The sequence below is a fragment of the Anguilla rostrata genome, chromosome 2 (assembly GCF_018555375.3).
Source record: "Anguilla rostrata isolate EN2019 chromosome 2, ASM1855537v3, whole genome shotgun sequence".
Classification (NCBI taxonomy): Eukaryota; Metazoa; Chordata; class Actinopteri; order Anguilliformes; family Anguillidae; genus Anguilla; species Anguilla rostrata.
In genome coordinates this window covers 73,754,956-73,775,875 of record NC_057934.1, presented here as the reverse complement: position 1 = coordinate 73,775,875, position 20,920 = coordinate 73,754,956, and the positions used below count along the sequence as shown (strand labels likewise).

The 20,920-nt window shown below is 49.6% G+C and overlaps 1 protein-coding gene across 1 annotated transcript in view; it reads right to left on the bottom strand.

Moving 5' to 3' along the window:
- cep131 (centrosomal protein 131) overlaps positions 1-19,138 on the bottom strand; it is a 34,649-nt gene extending 15,511 nt beyond the window's left edge. Inside the window, exons 1-17 of the mRNA XM_064323464.1 lie at positions 18,235-19,138; positions 16,766-16,962; positions 16,259-16,353; positions 13,988-14,156; positions 13,211-13,474; positions 12,957-13,120; positions 12,611-12,790; positions 11,141-11,258; positions 9,540-9,647; positions 8,056-8,224; positions 5,952-6,031; positions 5,560-5,724; positions 4,720-4,911; positions 4,432-4,581; positions 3,715-3,840; positions 2,685-2,801; positions 2,263-2,292 (exon numbers count right to left, since the gene is read on the bottom strand). Of these exons, the coding sequence (XP_064179534.1) occupies positions 2,263-2,292; positions 2,685-2,801; positions 3,715-3,840; positions 4,432-4,581; positions 4,720-4,911; positions 5,560-5,724; positions 5,952-6,031; positions 8,056-8,224; positions 9,540-9,647; positions 11,141-11,258; positions 12,611-12,790; positions 12,957-13,120; positions 13,211-13,474; positions 13,988-14,156; positions 16,259-16,353; positions 16,766-16,951 (2,313 nt within the window). The 5' untranslated portion in view covers positions 16,952-16,962; positions 18,235-19,138. The remainder of the gene's footprint in view (positions 1-2,262; positions 2,293-2,684; positions 2,802-3,714; positions 3,841-4,431; positions 4,582-4,719; positions 4,912-5,559; positions 5,725-5,951; positions 6,032-8,055; positions 8,225-9,539; positions 9,648-11,140; positions 11,259-12,610; positions 12,791-12,956; positions 13,121-13,210; positions 13,475-13,987; positions 14,157-16,258; positions 16,354-16,765; positions 16,963-18,234) is intronic.
- Positions 19,139-20,920: the final 1,782 nt, after the last annotated feature.

Here is a 20,920-nt window from a genome sequence, read left to right as displayed (position 1 = left end):
TTAGTACGGTTCTGCAGGACCTCTGTCTGTTAGTACGGTTCTGCAGGACCTGTGTCTGTTAGTACGGTTCTGCAGGACCTGTGTCTGTTAGTACGGTTCTGCAGGACCTCTGTCTGTTAGTACGGTTCTGCAGGACCTGTCAGTTAGTACGGTTCTGCAAGACCTGTGTCTGTTAGTACGGTTCTGCAGGACCTGTGTCTGTTAGTACGGTTCTGCAGGACCTGTGTCTGTTAGTACGGTTCTGCAAGACCTGTGTCTGTTAGTACGGTTCTGCAAGACCTGTCAGTTAGTACGGTTCTGTGGGACCTGTGTGTGTTAGTACGGTTCTGCAGGACCTGTGTCTGTTAGTACGGTTCTGCAAGACCTGTGTGTGTTAGTACGGTTCTGCAGGACCTGTCAGTTAGTACGGTTCTGCAGGACCTGTGTCTGTTAGTACGGTTCTGCAGGACCTGTGTCTGTTAGTACGGTTCTGCAGGACCTGTGTGTGTTAGTACGGTTCTGCAGGACCTGTCAGTTAGTACGGTTCTGCAGGACCTGTGTCTGTTAGTACGGTTCTGCAGGACCTGTCAGTTAGTACGGTTCTGCAAGACCTGTCAGTTAGTACGGTTCTGCAAGACCTGTGTCTGTTAGTACAGTTCTGCAAGACCTGTCAGTTAGTACGGTTCTGCAAGACCTGTCTGTTAGTACGGTTCTGCAAGACCTGTCTGTTAGTACGGTTCTGCAAGACGTAGTACGTTCTGTAAGACTTGTGTTAGACGGTTCTAGCGGTGTTTAGTACGGTCTGTAGACTGTGTGTGTTATCGGTCGTAGGCCTTGTGTGTTAGTCGGTTCTGTAGACCTGTGTGTGTTAGCGTTTGAGACCTGTCTGTTAGTACGGTTCTGCAAGACCTGTCAGTTAGTACGGTTCTGTAAGACCTGTGTGTGTTAGTACAGATCTCTAGCAGTTATGTAAGACCTGTGTGTGTTAGTACGGATCTGTAAGACCTGTGTGTGTTAGTACGGTTCTGTAGGACCTGTGTGTGTTAGTACGGTTCTGTAAGACCTGTGTGTGTTAGTACGGTTCTGTAAGACCTGTGTGTGTTAGTACGGTTCTGCAAGACCTGTCAGTTAGTACGGTTCTGCAAGACCTGTGTCTGTTAGTACAGTTCTGCAAGACCTGTCAGTTAGTACGGTTCTGCAAGACCTGTCTGTTAGTACGGTTCTGCAAGATCTGTCTGTTAGTACGGTTCTGCAAGACCTGTCTGTTAGTACGGTTCTGCAAGATCTGTCAGTTAGTACGGTTCTGTAAGACCTGTGTCTGTTAGTACGGTTCTGTAGGACCTGTGTGTGTTAGTACGGTTCTGTAAGACCTGTGTGTGTTAGTACGGTTCTGTAAGACCTGTGTGTGTTAGTACGGATCTGTAAGACCTGTGTCTGTTAGTACGGTTCTGCAAGACCTGTGTGTGTTAGTTAACGTTCTGTAAGACCTGGTGTGTGTTAGTACGGTTCTGTAAGACTGTGTGTGTTAGTACGGTTCTGTAGGACCTGTGTCTGTTAGACGGTCTGTAAGACCTGTGTGTGTTAGTACGGCTGTCTGTAAGATCTGTGTGTGTTAGTACGGTTCTGTAAGACCTGTGTGTGTTAGTACGGTTCTGTAAGATCTGTGTGTGTTAGTACGGTTCTGTAAGACCTGTGTGTGTTAGTACGGTTCTGTAGGACCTGTGTGTGTTAGTACGGTTCTGTAAGACCTGTGTGTGTTAGTACGGTTCTGTAGGACCTGTGTGTGTTAGTACGGTTCTGTAAGACCTGTGTGTGTTAGTACGGATCTGTAAGACCTGTGTGTGTTAGTACGGATCTCTAGCAGTTCTGTAAGACCTGTGTGTGTTAGTACAGTTCTGTAAGACCTGTGTGTGTTAGTACGGATCTCTAGCAGTTCTGTAAGACCTGTGTGTGTTAGTACGGATCTGTAAGACCTGTGTGTGTTAGTACGGTTCTGTAAGACCTGTGTGTGTTAGTACGGTTCTGTAAGACCTGTGTGTGTTAGTACGGTTCTGTAAGACCTGTGTGTGTTAGTACGGTTCTGTAAGATCTGTGTGTGTTAGTACGGTTCTGTAAGACCTGTGTGTGTTAGTACGGATCTCTAGCTGTGCAGAAGGCAGGAAGATCGGGGGGAAACAGGGATGAATGGATGGGTTCTAAGGGCCAGCAGGCAGGGGAAAGGGAAGACCAGATGGAGGCGAAGAAGATGGATGAATAGTGGTTCAGGAAGGCGAAAGAGTTTACCTCACACAAGGGACCCAGAATGTGCCAAACCTACAGCCAGAAGAGAGAGAGCAATGAAAAAGAGAGGGAAAGAAGGACGGGGAGGGAGAGAGGAAGAGGCGAAGCATTAAGAGCAGCACTACGACAGAGGGAGAGGCGGAGAGAGGGAGGGAGAGAAAGGGTAGAGAAAGGCAGAGAGAGTGGGGGAGGGAGAGAGGGAGAGAGAGAGTGGGGAAGAGAGAGGGGGAGTGGGGGAGAGACAGTGGTGGGAGAGAGAGTTAGAGTGGGGTGGGAGAGAGGGAGAGAGAGTGGGAGAGGGGGAGAGGGAGAGTGGAGGGAGAGAGCGGGGGAGTGGGGAAGAGAGAGTGGGGAGAGAGAGAGAGAGAGAGAGAGAGAGAGAGGGGAAAAGAGAGAGAAGGAGGGAGAGGGAGGGAAAGACTGACCAGGTCATGTTGCTCCTGCATCTGGGTGATCTTCTTGGTGTATTTCTGATCAACCTGCTTGAGTTCAGTCACCATGGTCTCACAGCGCTCACTCAGGGCCTTCTTATCATCTATCAACTGCAAGAGACCACAACAGGGTCAAAGGTCAGAGGTCAGAGACACCTTACACCTACCTAAGAGACTAAACCTGTCTGAGAGCAAGGGTGTACCTGTATGAGAGCGCAGGTGCACCTGCGTCAGAGTGAGGGTGTACCTGTATGAGAGAGCAGGTGTACCTGCGTCAGAGTGAGGGTGTACCTGTATCAGAGCATGGGTGTACCTGTATCAGAGCGAGGGTGTACCTGTCTGAAAGCAAAGGTGTACCTGTATGAGAGCGCGGGTGTACCTGCGTCAGAGTGAGGGTGATGGTGTACCTGTGTCAGTACGAGGCCATACCTGTCTGACAGCAGGGGCGTACTTGTATGACAGCGGGGGCGTACCTGTATGACAGTGGGGGCGTACCTGTATGACAGTGGGGGCGCACCTGTGTGACAGTGGGGGCGTACCTGTGTGACAGCGGGGGTGTACCTGTGTGACAGTGGGGGCATACCTGTATGACAGCGGGGGAGTACTTGTATGACAGTGGGGACAGCGGGGACGTACCTGTGTGACAGTGGGGACGGCGGAGGTGTACCTGTATGACAGCGGGGGCATACCTGTATGACAGTGGGGGCGTACCTGTATGACAGCGGGGGCGTACCTGTATGACAATGGGGACATTGGGGGCGTACCTGTATGACAGTGGGGGCATACCTGTGTGACAGCGGGGGCGTACCTGTGTGACAGCGGGGGTGTACCTGTGTGACAGCGGGGGCATACCTGTATGACAGTGGGGACAGCGGGGGCGTACCTGTGTGACAGCGGGGGTGTACCTGTGTGACAGCGGGGGCGTACCTGTATGACAGTGGGGACAGCGGGGGCGTACCTGTATGACAGTGGGGGCGTACCTGTATGACAGCGAGGGCATACCTGTATGACAGCGGGGGCGTACCTGGTCGATGAAGGACAGGTGCCGCTGGATGGTGGTCTCGTACTGCTCTTTCTGCAGCTGCAGGTTCCTGCCCAGCTCCTTCTCCGTCTCTCTCACGTGCCGCATGGTCAGCTCCCGCTGCTGAGCCTGAATGTGGGTCACCAAGGAGACACTTACAGGTGTGCAACAGGTGTGTGTGTGTGTGTGTGTTACAGGTGTGTGTGTCTGCAGTCAGTACCAGGGTGGTCTGTGGTCATGTGTAGTCTGTACCAGGGCGGTCTGTAATCATATGTGGTCTGTACCAGGGTGGTCTGTGGTCATGTGTGGTCTGTACCAGGGTGGTCTGTGGTCATGTGTGGTCTGTACCAGGGAGGTCTGTGGTCATGTGTAGTCTGTACCAGGGCGGTCTGTGATCACGTGTTCTGTACCAGGTCTGTGGTCATGTGTGGTCTGTACCAGGGTGGTCTGTGGTCATGTGTGGTCTGTACCAGGGCGGTCTGTGGTCATGTGTGGTCTGTACCAGGGTGGTCTGTGGTCATGTGTGGTCTGTACCAGGGCGGTCTGTGGTCATGTGTGGTCTGTACCAGGGAGGTCTGTGGTCATGTGTAGTCTGTACCAGGGCGGTCTGTGATCACATGTTCTGTACCAGGTCTGTGGTCATGTGTGGTCTGTACCAGGGCGGTCTGTGGTCATGTGTGGTCTGTACCAGGGCGGTCTGTGGTCATGTGTGGTCTGTACCAGGGCAGTCTGCAGCATGTTGACAGTGCGCTTCTTCTCCTCCAGCTCCAGCTTCAGACTCATCATGGAGGTCGTGACCTCAGCGGCCGTGGCGACTGCCTGCTCGATGCCCACCTGAGCCCCACCCATCTCTTCCTCCGACAGCAGCACCTGAGCAGGGAAAATCTAGAGCTTTAGCCCCCCCTCCAAACACCCAAACCCCTCCCTCCAAAGACGCAAACCTCACCCTCCAAACACCCAAACCCCTCCCACCAAAAAAACACGCTAACCTGCGGAGCGGCAGCTCACCTCTCTGTGGGAGCCTGAGGCGACGGAGCGGGGCGGTTCCTGCTCAGACTGCTCCATCTCGTCCAGGAAGCTCATGATGGAGTGCAGTTTGGCCTGAGAGAGCAGGGCACCCCCTTCTGGTAGAGCAGGAATCTGACTCAGCTGACCATGCCTCTGCAGGTTATCCGCTGTCAGAGAGCTGGAGTCCCCATCCTACACACACACACACACACAGCACAAAGATTACACACACACACACAGAACAAAGATTACACATACAAACAGAACAAAGATTACACATACAAACAGCACAAAGATTACACATACACACAGCACAAAGATTACACACACACACACACACACACAGAACAAAGATTACTCATACACACAGCACAAAGATTACACACACACACACACAGCACACAGATTATACACATGCACACACACTCACAGCACAAAGATTATACACTCACACAGCACAAAGATTACACACATACACACAGCACAAAGATTACACACACACACACAGCACAAAGATTACACACACACACTCACACAGATTACACACACACACACACTCACAAAGATTACACACACACACACACAGCACAAAGATTACACACACACACACACAGCACAAAGATTACACACACACACGCACACACACAGCACAAAGATCATACACACACACAGCACAAAGATTACCCACACACACAGATTATACACATGCACACACACTCACAGCACAAAGATTATACACACACACACAGCACAAAGATCATACACACACACACTCACACAGCACAAAGATTACACACACACACACTCACACAGATTACACACACACACACACACACACACCTCGTCGATCCAGGCATATTTCTCCTTCCTGAAGCTCTTGGGCTCTGGCTCCTCCTCAAGCAGCTTCAGTGTGTCCAGCAGCTCAGTCAAGGTGGTTTTAGACTGTGGTCTGCTGCATGGCTCCCCCTGCTGGTGGTCCTCCACACTCACTGGCCCTGTCGCCCCCTCCAGCACACACATAAGCTCACATAAACTCACTCTATACAAACTCACTACATATAAACTCACTGCATCTACCACAACAACACATACAAACTCACTGCATATGAACTCACTGCATCTACCACAACACAATTAAATGCTGATGATGATTTGGTAGAGTTCGGAGTGCCATTGCATGATAGACTGGTAATGTTTTGGGAGGCCCCAGGAGCAGGTGGGGGGGGGCTTACCTGGGAACCTGTGCATGGGGGGGAACTGGCCCTCATACTGGAGGGGTCATCATGATCAGCTGCCACACTGCCACTGGAATCTGTGAGGGAGCAGAGATAGAGGATCAGCATTACACTGCCAACCACAGGCCAACTACATCACTGTCCCACCTGCTACATCCCTCCTCCACCAGCTACATCTCTCCTCCACCAGCTACATCTCTCCACCACCAGCTATATCTCTCCTCCACCTGCTACATCCCACCTCCTCCACCTACATCTCTCCACCACCAGCTACATCCCTCCTCCACCAGCTACACCTCTCCACCACCAGCTACATCTCTCCACCACCAGCAACATCCCTCCTCCACCAGCTACACCTCTCCTCCACCAACTACATCTCTCCACCACCAGCTACATCCCACCTCCTCCACCTACATCTTTCCTCCACCAACTACATCTCTCCACCACCAGCTACATCCCTCCTCCACCAGCTACAACTCTCCTCCACCAACTACATCTCTCCACCACCAGCTACATCCCTCCTTCACCAGCTACACCTCTCCTCCACCAGCTACATCCCTCCTCCACCAGCTACATCACTGCTCCACCAGCTACATCCCTCCTCCACCAGCTACATCCCTCCTCCACCAGCTACATCCCTCCTCCACCAGCTACATCACTGCTCCACCAGCTACATCCCTTCTCCACCAGCTACATTTCTCCACCACCAGCTACATCACTGCTCCACCAGCTACATCCCTCCTCCACCAGCTACATCACTGCTCCACCACTACACTCTCCTCCACCAGCTACATCCCTCCTCCACCACTACACCTCTCCACCACCACTACATCTCTCCACCACCAGCAACATCCCTCCTCCACCAGCTACACTCTCCTCCACCAACTACATCTCCCACCACCAGCTACATCCCTCCTCACCACTACACCTTCCTCCACCAACTACATCTCTCCACCACCAGCTACATCCTCTCCACCAGCTACATACTCTCCTCCACCAACTACATCCTCCTCCACCAGCTACATCCCTCCTCACCAGCTACATCCTCCTCCACCAGCTACATCCTCCTCCACCAGCTACATCACTGCTCCACCAGCTACATCCCTCCTTCACCAGCTACATCCCTCCTCCACCAGCTACATCCCTCCTCCACCTGCTACATCACTGCTCCACCAGCTACATCCCTTCTCCACCAGCTACATTTCTCCACCACCAGCTACATCACTGCTCCACCAGCTACATCCCTCCTCCACCAGCTACATCACTGCTCCACCAGCTACACCTCTCCTCCACCAGCTACATCCCTCCTCCACCAGCTACATCACTGTTCCACCAGCTACATCCCTCCTCCACCAGCTACATCACTGCTCCACCAGCTACATCCCTCCTCCACCAGCTACATCCCTCCTCCACCAGCTACATCTCTCCTCCACAAAGGTACATCTCTCCTCCACCAGCTAATCCACTCCCACTCATCTCTCTCACATACATCTCTCACACCAGCTACATCCCTCCTCCACCAGCTACATCTCTGTTCCACCAGCTACATCTCTCCTCCACCAGCTACATCACTGCTCCACCAGCTACATCCCTCCTCAACCAGCTACATCACTGCTCCACCAGCTACATTTGTCCACCACCAGCTACATCTCTCCACCACCTGCAACATCTCTCCTCCACCAGCTACATCTCTCCTCCACCAGCTACATTACTGCTCCACCAGCTACATCTCTCCACCACCAGCTACATCCCGACCCCACCTGCTACATCCCTCCTCCACCTGCTACATCACTGCTCCACCAGCTACATCCCTCCTCCACCAGCTACATCACTGCTCCACCAGCTACATTTGTCCTCCACCAGCTACATCTCTCCACCACCAGCTACATCACTGCTCCACCAGCTACATCTCTCCTCCACCAGCTACATTACTGCTCCACCAGCTACATCTCTCCTCCAATAGCTACACCCCTCCTCCACCAACTACATCTCTCCTCCACTAGCTACATCCCTCCCCCACCAATCAGAGCCCTCCAGTGGGTCTTCACCAATCAGAGTCCTCCAAGGGCCCTCCGATGGACACTGAACCAGCTTTACTCACCTGTGTTCTTGGCCTTGATGTCCATGGTCGAGCCGCTGCTCTTGTTGCTATGCAACGCCCTGGCAGCTTTCCTGCGGCCCACCTTCCCTGTCTGTCTCAGCGCAGCAAGCTCCGCCCCCACCACCCGCTGCACCTCTATCGCCCGCTGGGCCCTCTTCTGCTGCAGCTCCTGAGAGAGAGTGACAAAGAGAGGGGGAGGGAAAGAGAGAGAGCGAGGGGGAGAGAGAGAAAGAGAGAGAGAGCCATCATCAGTCTCTACCAAAGTCTGCTTGGAATGTGTATGTGTGTGTGTGTGTGTGTGGGCGTGCAAGTTTTTCCCTGCCGCCAAATCAGGCAAAGGTGGTATCTCAATCAAAATCATGCAAGGCTTAAACCCCAGCCACAATATCAAGGGCAAATGCTTCTGATTCAAATACTACAAAATACTCAAATCCATTATATTTATTAAGTTTTTTCCCAAAATACTTGATACATTTTAATTGGCTCTAGCAGTATTACGTTTAGTAAACGGTAATCTGCGTAATGTACGGTTCTGCAGTCCTGCCAAGCGGATACGCTCAGAATTCAAAGTTCTGAAAATGTAATGATTCTCCTGAACAGCACGAGCACTTCCTCTTGTTTTGGCATAAAAAGTTTGAAAAATTCTAACAGGCAGCCTGAAACTGGAAGTCTCACAGCGGCCTACTGTTGCAAGCTTCGCAGACACAGATCTGCAGTTCTGAGTTCACAGAGCAGTGCAGCAGCACACTAGCTTTCTTCTTCATCACCATCATCATCGCCTTGTCCCTGAGGTCCCACTCTGGAGCACTGCGGCCGGGGCATGTTTAAACGTTCGTAATCCACTGTGCAAAAACAGGCTTTAGTACTGCCGAGAGTCACATTGCTGTCAAGGCAGCACAGAAAAATGATCAAGGTGGCTATCTTGGAATTCTATAAGTAATGTGGTACCAGGAAGGTGAACCAGGTATTCTAGCAACCTGGGAGAGCTGCAGCACCATGGACAGCACCGGCTCCACTCACAGGAGAGCCGTAGCACCATGGACAGCACCAGCTCCACTCACAGGTAGGGCGGCAGCTGAGGCGCACTGCACTTAGCTTGGCTGCTATCCATTAACAAATCTTGGGCCCTTCTATAAAAGGGCCCTATTCTCAGACCAAAGGATACTTCCTCTGTACGGCTGCAATGGTTTGTTTGAATGTTTGTTTTCTACAGACTCCTTTTGCCCTGACTTCGCCGGGGGTGGTTTTTGGTTGTCTGTTACCACGTTTCTTGTTTTCTGAAGAATTTCCGTTGTTTTTTAAGTTCTTGGAATCTGTCATCTGTCCACCATGTGATACAGCAACTAACCACAGCACAGCATCGCGGCAAGAAAATCCCTGGCGGGTGTGGGTGTGCATGTGCATGTGCCTGCAAATGTGAGTATGTGTGTGTGTGTGTACATGTGTCTCTGTGTGTGTGACTGCATGTGAGACAGTGGTCGCACCTCGATGGCTGCCAGACGAGCGAGCCGTGCCTTCTCTTCTCGAACCCGTTTCCTGTCCTCTGGTTTCTTCTTCTGCAGAATCATTTCCTTCCCACTCGACTCCTGCTCCTTCACAGCAACAACAGCCATGTCAGGACCGCAGCACTGACATCCCAGCGCTAGGTCTGTACTGCTGCTCAAAAAGCACTGACATGCCAGCGCTAGGTCTGTCCTCCTGCTCAAACAGCACTGACATCCCAGCACTAGGTCTGTACTGCTGCTCAAATAGCACTGATATCCCAGCGCTAGGTCTGTACTGCTGTTCAAACAGCACTGACATCCCAGCGTTAGGTCTGTACTGCTGCTCAAACAGCACAGACATCCCAGCGCTCGGTCTGTACTGCTGCTCAAACAGCACTGACATCCCAGCGCTAGGTCTGTACTGCTGCTCAAACAGCACTGACATCCCAGCGCTAGGTCTGTACTGCTGCTCAAACAGCACTGACATCCCAGCGCTAGGTCTGTACTGCTGCTCAAACAGCACTGACATCCCAGCGCTAGGTCTGTACTGCTGCTCAAACAGCACTGACATCCCAGCGCTAGGTCTGTACTCCTAATTAAACATCACTGACATCCCAGAACATAGGATCGCTACCTGCCAAAGCATCGGCAAGAAATCCTGCGGTGTGGTGTGCATGTCATCCTGCTCAAACAGCTAGTGTGACATGTCCTGTGGTTGTACTGCATGTAAATGGCGCACTGAGCTCCAGACGCAGGATCTGTCCTTTGCTCTCAAACAGCCGACTTTCGTCTATGGTTCTTCTCTGCTGTTTCAATACCCACTGACTCCTGCTCCTCACGCACACAGCATGTCAAACAGCACTGACATGCCAGCGCTAGGTCTGTACTGCTGCTCAAACAGCACTGACATCCCAGCGCTAGCTCTGTACTGCTGTTCAAACAGCACAGACATCCCAGCGCTGGGTCTGTACTTCTGCTCAAACAGCACTGACATCCCAGCGCTAGGTCTGTACTCCTAATTAAACAGCACTGACATCCCAGCGCTAGGTCTGTACTGTGGCTCAAACAGCACTGACATCCCAGCGCTAGGTCTGTACTCCTAATTAAACAGCACTGACAACCCAGCGCGAGGTCTGTACTGTTGCTCAAATAGCACTGACATGCCAGTACTGCAGTATTGTACTGCAGGACACACTCAAATCCAGGCCCCGCCCCCAGGACACACTGAACTACAAGACCCGCCCCCAGGACACACTCAAATCCAAGACCCATCCCCAGGACATACTCAACCCCAGACCCCGCTCCCAGGACACACTCAAACCCAGGCCCCACCCCAGGACACACTCAAACCCAGGCCCCACCCCCAGGACACACTCAACCCCAGGCCCCCCCCCGGACACACTCAACCCCAGGCCCGCCCCAGGACACACTCAAACCCAGGCCCCACCCCCAGGACACACTCAACCCCAGGCCCCGCCCCCTGGACACACTCAACCCCAGGCCCCGCCCCAGGTCACACTCAACCTCAGCCCCCCCAGGCACCTCACCAGGCCGCCCAGCACACTCAACCCCAGGCTCTGCCCCAGGCCCCACCCCCATACCTTCTTGCTGGTGCTAAGCAGGCGCTCCAGTGCAGCCCGGCCTGCGCGCTGCCTCTTAGCATGGCGCCTGTACCAGCGCTGGATAGTGACCACAGCATGGTTCACCTGCTGGATAAACCTGCACACACACATACACACAGAGTCAGTACAATAAACACACACACACACACACACACACAGTCAGTACAGTAAAAACACACACATACACACAGAGTCAGTACAGTAAAAACACACAAACACACACATACACACAGAGTCAGTACAGTTAAAACACACACACACACACAGAGTCATTACAATAAAAACACACACACACACACACAGTCAGTACAGTAAAAACACACACACACACACACATACACACAGAGTCAGTACAGTAAAAACACACACATACACACAGAGTCAGTACAGTAAAAACACACACACACACATACACACAGAGTCAGTACAGTAAAAACACACACACACAAACATACACACAGAGTCAGTACAGTAAAAACACACACACACACACACACACACAGAGTACAGAAAAAAACACACACACGCAGACTGAGTACAGTAAAAAACACAGACACACACACAGAGTCAGTACAGTAAAACACACACACACACACATACACACACACGCACGCACACAGAGTACAGAAAAAAAAGCACACACACACATACACACAGAGTCAGTACAGTAGAACACACACACATACACAGAATACAGTAGAAAAACACACACACAGTACAGTAAAACACACACACACAGTCAGTACAGTAAAACACACAAACACACACACACACAGAGTCAGTACAACAACACACACACACACACACACTGGCACACAAACACTCACACACAGTGTCAGTACAGTAAAACATACATAAACACACATACACACACACACACACACAGGCACACAAACACTCACACACAGTGTCAGTACAGTAAAACATACATAAACACACACACACACACAAACAGGCCATACAACACAAACACTCTTGACTGTCTTCATCAATGGCTACTACAGCATTGATCGGTAACACGTTACAATCAGGTCATGACCTGCCATTATCTAACGTAGATAACATGAATTAATGATATGCAAATAGATTAATTCCGGTTAGTAGTTAACAAATATATTCACTAATGTATTAGTCAAAAGATTACTCATACATTATCAAAACATAGGATAAACTTACAATTAGTTAACCATTTATAAATACATAAACGTTTTTAAAAATCCCAATACGAACTGGCATTAACTAATGTAGCCGTTAACGTAAATTAATAATGTACAAATACATACAAACAAAGCTGTACAAATGAACCTTTCAGTAGTTAGTAATTAACAACTACATTAGTTAATGCCAATTCATGTGACCTTATTGTAAAGTGTTACCCCTTGATCTGTACATCTCATGATGCCAAGAAAGTCCCCATGATGCTTTGCAGTGACAGGACAGTGACATCACCTTTCGGCCTCCTCCTCTGTGACCTCACGTCTCCTGTACAGGGTGGGGCTGCCGATCTGGGAGGGGCTGCTGCAGGAGGCATTGTTGTTATTGGAGGAGGACGAGAAGTTCTTCTGCGATTTCGTCAAAGATCCACCCTCCACTGGACTCTCCTCACGGGCTGTAGCTTTCATAATATTACTGAATAGAGAGGGAGAGAGAGAGAGCAGGGGAGAGAGAGAGAGGAGAGGGAGAGAGAGGAAGGGAGGAAGTTAAGATGTCATGTTGGTTTTGAACTGCTAGAGGGAGCAATGCTCCAGGAAATAGCAGACCGTCATGCAGGAACAGGGCACTGGATTCTGCCTACTTGAAGGAAGGCTTCTGATTGGAGCTCTTGGGAGTGAGGGGCTGGTCTGAGTGGTTGTTGTGCAGGATGGTCGTCACGGCGTTGCCCACAGCTCCTTTGTTGCTCCTGAAAGGTTTGTGACAGATCAGGGAGACGACCAGGCCACAGCCAAACACTCTGAATTGCTGCTAAACTGAGCTGACCACACCCACGACCACATCCATGAGCATGACCACATCCACAACCACATCCATGAGCATGACCACATCCACAACCACACCCATGAGCATGACCACATCCACAACCACATCCATGAGCATGACCACATCCACAACCACATCCATGAGCATGACCACATCCACAACCACATCCATGAGCATGACCACATCCACAATCACATCCATGAGCATGACCACATCCACAACCACATCCATGAGCATGACCACATCCATGACCACATCCATGAGCATGACCACATCCATGACCACATCCATGAACATGACTAGATCCATGAATATGACCACATCCATGAACATGACCTACATCCATGAGCACACCTGAGCATGCACCACATCAGGTGAGACAGTGCCAACGCTACCATCCTACACTATGTGGCTAGTGAATGGGGGCAGTGCAACTTCGCCTCTCCTCTTGCCCGTGGACCTATGCTGCGCACTAGCAAGCTTTGGGGGGCTGGAAACCCGCGCTGGTCATCCTGATGGATGAGAGAAAAGAGGGAGGGGGGGAGACGGCAGGGTATGAGAGAGAGAGAAAAGAGGGAGGGAGAGGGAGAGGCAGAGGGAGTGAGAGAGAGACAGAGAGAGAAGAGGGAGGAAGGGAGAGAGCGAAGAGGGAGAGAGAGAGAGACAGGGAGATATGGGTATTGGTGTGCACTGGTCATTCGACATGTTCATAGAATAGAGGGAGAGAGACGTTCTCTTATGATGTTACATATAAATACAAAGAACAGGAGCACACACTCAAAAAAAAAAAATTATATGCATCTTGGCAAAAGAGTTACTTTGCAGCCTTTCACTGTGGCCAGTGAAGACAAACAGGTGTGTGAGTGTGCGTGCGATGTAAGGGGATTGTGGGAAGGTGGTAGGTACCAGAATGTTCCAGGTGGTGCGGTCCGGAGAGGTCTTGCTGAGGCTGGCTAGCTTCCTCCTGCCATCCAGACTGCGGTCAAAAAACGACAGGAAGTCCTCCGACGACTCCTCCCTGAGGCCACAACACAAGGTCAAAGGTCACCAAAGCATTCTTCCTCCAGTGTTCACTGAACAGGAGCACAGGGATAGGGTGCTGGTGTGTCCCGCGCTTCCCTAACCCCAAGACCAGGGGTGGTCAAACTCAGCCGGGAGTCCCCTGTGTAATTAAAGTTGCTGATTTTAATTTCAGTGATGTCCCAAAATGGACTGTTGCCCAAATGTAATATATTTACATCTTGAATGGAGTTCAGGATTGCACACCCTACTGCAAACGACCACACCTCCTCCTTTTTCTGATTGGCCGCCTGTAAGAACCAATCACATCTCATACTGCCCTCAGAAGGCATTCCGATGGACAGAAGTCCGATGTGGAAGCGTGCTCTTACGGGGAAGTTAGAGGGGGCAAAAGCAGCAGCTCCATTCACCCCCTTTTTCCTGGGGGAGGGGTTCAGTTAGGATCACACGTGCACAGCGTGACCCCATCACTCACCCCAGAAAACCGAACAGCCTCCCAACCCAACATGGGGCCAGACACAGACACATCTAAAGCCTGCCCCCCCAAAGTCTGGCCCCGCCCACCAGCATCTGCCGGCACCCTGACTGGCAGCTGGCCTTCTGAAGACAAGCCTGCATGCTCACCCTGACAACAAAACCAGGGAGGCGTGCTGGGGGGGGGCTACTGTTAAACAATGGGGTCCCAGCACACACACTGGGAGAAACCTTGCCCCCAACCCCTGACCCCCGACCCTGTCACCTCCCCAACAGCAGCTCAGCACAATGCCACGCCCCCCCCTGGGGTTGGGGGAGGGGGGCAGCTGGAGAGAAAGTCCAGCAACAAGCCTCCTACAGCTCCAATGTACTCCATGACAGCATGACCACATGCCAGCGTGGGCCTGTAGCATTTACATTACATTACATTACAGGCTCTTATCCAGAGCGACGTACAACAAAGTTTATAACCATAACCATGGACAAGTGTGTTGAAAACCCTAGAGGGAACACTTTAGCACACTGCCATCTATAGAGACTGGGCCTGTAGCATTTAGCACATGCTAATCCAGAGAGACTGGGCCTGTAGCATTTAGCACATGCTAATCCAGAGAGACTGAGCCTGTAGCATTTAGCACATGCTAATCCAGAGAGAGTGGGCCTGTAGCATTTAGCACACACTAATCCAGAGAGACTGAGCCTGTAGCATTTAGCACATGCTACTCCAGAGAGAGTGGGCCTGTAGCATTTAGCACATGCTAATCCAGAGAGACTGGGCCTGTAGCATTTAGCACACACTAATCCAGAGACTGAGCCGGTAGCATTTAGCACATGATACTCCAGAGAGTGGCTGTCATTTAGCCACACTATCCAGAGAGATGAGCTGTACATTTAGCACACTAATCCAGAGAGACTGAGCCTGTAGCATTTAGCACATGCTACTCCAGAGAGACTGAGCCTGTAGCATTTAGCACATGCTACTCCAGAGAGACTGGGCCTATAGCATTTAACTGAATTTTTTGTAGTTGAGATGGTGTCTGTAACAAAATGTTTTGGAGTTCAGATGGTGTCTGTAACTGTGTTTTGGAGGTGACAGGCTGTCTGTAACAGTGTGTTATGGAGGTGACAGGCTGTCTGTAACTGTGTTTGGGAGGTGACAGGCTGTCTGTAACAGTGTGTTTTGGAGTTGACAGGCTGTCTGTAACAGTGTGTTTGGGAGGTGACAGGCTGTCTGTAACAGTGTGTTTGGGAGGTGACAGGCTGTCTGTAACAGTGTTTGGGAGGTGACAGGCTGTCTGTAACAGAGTGTTTGGGAGGTGACAGACTGTCTGTAACAGAGTGTTATGGAGTTGAAAGGCTGTCTGTAACAGAGGGTTTTGGAGGTGACAGACTGTCTGTAACAGAGTGTTATGGAGTTGAAAGGCTGTCTGTAACAGAGGGTTTTGGAGGTGACAGGCTGTCTGTAACTGTGTGTTTTGGAGGTGACAGGCTGTCTGTTACAGAGTGTTATGGAGTTGACAGGCTGTCTGTAACAGTGTGTTTTGGAGTTGACAGGCTGTCTGTAACAGTGTTTTGGAGGTGACAGGCTGTCCGATGTGTAACTTGCAGTGACAGGTGGACCGGTACCTCACACTGTTGTCAGCTCGCTGGTTGACCTGTGTGGTACTGTTAGAGCGCCGTAGGTTCTTGATAGAGCGGGAACTTCCCAGTCCAACTTCAGCCTAGGGACAACATGTGAGCTTTATCATAACCTCATCAGCTTCCTCCCAACACCATCGGCTTCATTACAACACCATCATCTTCATCACAAGAACATCAGCTTCATTACAACAACAGCTTCAACACAACACCGTCAGCTGCTTTACAACATCATTAGCTTCATTACAACACCAACAGCTTCACGTTATCACATATACATTATCAACACATCACCACAAAAGTATTTTTATTGTAAAAATGCATAAGAACATATCCTCTTTCATTCAAGTAATATACCGATACACCCCCAATAACCATGCACAAATACAGACGGACAGCCAGACAGATGTGCGCACATGCACAGACACACATAAATAGGCACAGAACAGAGTCACAGGATTATGGATTCGCGCGGCTGTTTACAGGGTTGCTTACCAGCGTGTTCCGCTTTCCCCTGCCGTCGCCCGCCACAGAGACCGACACCGAGCGGGAGAAGTGTTTCCCCGGCGATGCGCTGCTGGGCCGGCGCGATACGGCCAGCTGTGAGCCGGAGAGGCAGAGATCCGGGCCATCCCCAGCTACACCCACGGGTACAGCGCCGGGGCTGTGGGCAGCGTGCATGCTATCGGGACCTGCAGACAGACAGCCAGGGAGATAGGGAGACTGTAATTTGCCAGGATACTCAGTATGAGACCACAGAACTAACCAAGTCCAGTCACGCTAACTAAGCCCTGTCCTGCTTAGCTTCAGTACTAACCCTGCACAGCCCCAAGGCCTCAAATATGACTCAGACAGTGTCCGCAGCCCTTCAGCAGGTGCAGGAATCCGCTCTTTAAAAATACAGCTTCTTCCTCGTCAGACGGTGTTGCCCCGGGCAACCAAGCAATCCAAACATGGCCGCCCTATTCTCTTTGACAACCGCATAAATGGACAAAGGGGCGGAATTACTCACAACCGTGTCACCATATTCACTACAACATTTACGCCGAATCCCCGATGCAGCCAAGACATCGGTAGGCCTACGTTCTGCTGCGCCAGGGGCATCGTTCCGACATCGCCAAAAGCTGCACGGAGCAACCGACCGGAACAGGCAAAATGAACGGTGAAGTCGGGCTGATGTGCGGTTCAGGTTAAACTCTACAAACTCGCGTCCTAAAAGGCTCCGAGATTAAAGGCAGGTTGCCCCGGCAACAAACCTTAGCTTTCAACAAACAACGAAGTTTCATGAGACAACGCGGGCGGCTTTAGGCTTGGCAGCGACGATCTAAGAACAGACGAGAGTGGCACCTGTGCACTTGCATTGTGCCCCTCAAACCAAGGAAAATACACATTTCGTTTTTTTAAGGAAGCCCATCAAAACAACCTGTCTGATCGATGAAAAAAACTGCCAACGTGTAACAGCACAGGGCAACCTTGGAGTCAATAACTATCAGACTTCCAGACTCCAGGTTTATGTGTACTGCATCTCTAAAGGCAATCAGTCATCAGTCGCGCATTGGCGTGTAGGAGGGGAGAGCAGGGTTGCGAAGGATTGAGGGGGTCGAGAGAAACCAATGTTATAATAGGCCTACTGCCAGGCACAGTGAATCTTGTTGATCAGTGCAACCATGCATTTCAAGGCGTCACTGCCACACAGAAACATCTGAACGATAAATATTATTCTTGTCTTGTTATTACCACTAACTACTGACAGCTGTATATACTATGTATACTAAAATGCCAATGGTAAATAATAATTGTGATTATAAACAACAACAACAACAATAATGAACAATATAGAAACATTTCCGACAAACATATTTAATTAAACACGAGGTATCCGATATGGCTAGGCAGCATTTCAATTTTAATATGAACATGATTATAAATATTACGAATAAGTAGCTAATAGAAGTCTGACTTACCAGAAGTTATTACTCGCCGGTGATTCTGCCCAAAGTAATGGCAATTCAAGATAACAACGAAAATAAAATTTGAGTTCAAAGACTGACGGTGAGTTACTAAATCAATAGTCGTCTTCGAAAGTTCCACCAAATTAATGTTAATCACCACTGCTGTTAAATGGATTACATTAACTCTACAGCTTGTCTGCAGGTTTGGCCGACAGCTAGTCACAGAATATGCATTGCATACGGTATGAGCACGTCATTAATATAGCTAGATACAATAATGGGAAAAAAGTGTTGTAGCTAGCCAGTTACATGACACACTATTAAATAAGTATTCGATACTATGCTTAAATATTCTTCATAAAGAAAAATGGACAAGCGTCAAAGAATAGCTACACTCTTCCACAAAGAAGCAACAAAAGTAGGCTATACAAGTAAAGCACAGAGAGAATGAAAAATGGACATGTATTTGCTACAGGGTTCCACTAACCCCACTAATATTAGCAGGGAAGTCTTCCACCTGTCACGCTGTATGGTTAAATGCACTACTTTTGCAACAGGAACCTACAGATCGACTTCAGCCACCGCTTTCAATAAAAATTACGTTCTTATCTCGTCAAATACGTTACAGAATAGCAAGCGAACTATCCAGCAAGCTCCGTACTGATGCATCTTTATGCAACGCACAGTAAAATGGCTTTCACTTTTCCCATCACGGACTGATGTGTTTCTGTACTGTGCAGCTATTAAACGATTTCTGTCGCGAAAATGACTACAGACGACATGCAACCACCGACAGAATCACATAAAACAGAACTTCCAGCAGCTGATGCTTAACATCCAGTAGTTAACTGACTACGTCCCACGGCAGTTGAAATAGAGAATGAGGGACAACATTTTCGCTGTAACAACAGAAACATTTGAGCTCCGCCCATCGAAACCGGCGATTGGCGTTGTTGGGCGTCACTTTTCGCTAGCTAAGGCTACAATTGGTGGGTAAGGGGTTTCTGTTATAAAAATTGCTTATCTAGGGCGTGGCTAAGATGTAAGGTTGGTTGCCTTTGCAGGGGGCGTGCTCACAAGTTTGAAGCGGCAGATGTTTTCGCATTTGCTGGTGCAGCGGAAGCCTTAATTGAGATTCGTAATAAAGGAGAATTCCTGTACAAATGTTAATTTGCAGGAAAGATTAACCTTCTTCATTTGGAGTCAGGGAGTAACTATTTGTTTCATTCCGCAATAATTCTAACAAAAAAATGGAACAAAGCAAGAAACATCCTGGCTTCTGTTACAAATATCATTATAGACTGGCCGACTGGCCTCAGCAAAGATAAGCACTTTATTTATGAAGTATAAAAACTATACTTTTAAACATTGCCTTATCCTAGAAATAATCAATCCAATCCAGTAATCCATCAGTACTGTTTTTTTTCCCCAGAAGTTGTGAAAGGATAGTTCAACATCAACAGCTGAAAGACCAAAATCCAATAAAAGCAAATAAATAAATAAATAAATAAATAAATAAATAAATAAATAAATGCATTTTGCCAAGTATTGAAACATACTATTTTTATACTTAAGATCTGAATAAATGGATATGGGTAACAACAACAAAAATATAAAAGCAAATCAAGTAAACCTTTATATTAATACATAATATATTGTATTAATAACAAGAAATGCATCTTAAAAACTTTTGAAGGACCCACATGTCATAGCTAAATGGTACAAGTGTAACAAATGAGTTTGAGATTTTCCTGAGTCCAAAGTGGATTTTGAACATGTGACTCAGCAACCCCTGCTACACAAGGTACATGGGAGTTTCTGGGAGACCCCCAGATGTAGGAATGGGTGTAGTGCCCAAATATGCCCAAATTAACCAAGAAGAACAAAGATCCAAATAAAGTGCTATGTACACACAGGTCATTGAAGCCTATTTGCATATTGATATTTTTTCTTCAAACTTGTATAGCTCTCCTGTTCACAGCAGACCCATTGTGTCCCACAGATTGTGTTGTGTATGCGAAGTAGAAGCTCACAGCGATGCACTTCATAAGTAAAACTTTCCAAGGCAGACAGTGAAGTCGGCTTGGGGGGATGGGGGGGAGACAGAGAGAACAGGACCAGCTGGCCAGCAGAAAAGGAAAGGTTATTTAAACTCTACCGTCAGTTTCCAGATATGTGCTGTGTGCACACCAGGCCCTGAGACAGACTGTCCAGGGCAGGAGGGGGGGCTTAGTTTCAGCTCCAGATGGACTGAAGTGCAGACCTGCAGCTGGGGCAGTGCGGAAGGGGGGGCGGCAGGGAGGGAGCAACAGTTTGCATTCCAGCCCTTTGTCCCGACTGCTGCATTCCTATTGACGCTGGGCGGAGCTGGAGAACAGCGCGGCCTTCCCCTGACAGATGGCAGCCCGGAGGGGTCAAACTGCTGACCTCAAAGTCAAAAGCCCCCTGATCCTGGGGAGGGGGTGGGGGGTACCCCAGGCAGCTCACTCTTTTAGTTCCGCCCAGCATGTCTTCTCCTCTGTCTTTAGGGACGTTAGCGCCCCGACCCGCTAGGGAACCATCTGAACTCATCACACACATATCTGAGCACTTAAAAAAGGGGGAATGATCTGTAAAGACATGGGTCACATGATCGCCCTAAATTACAGTCGAGCCCTTTGTAAACGGGCTGTGTGACGCTGAGAGCTCAGCTCCCCAC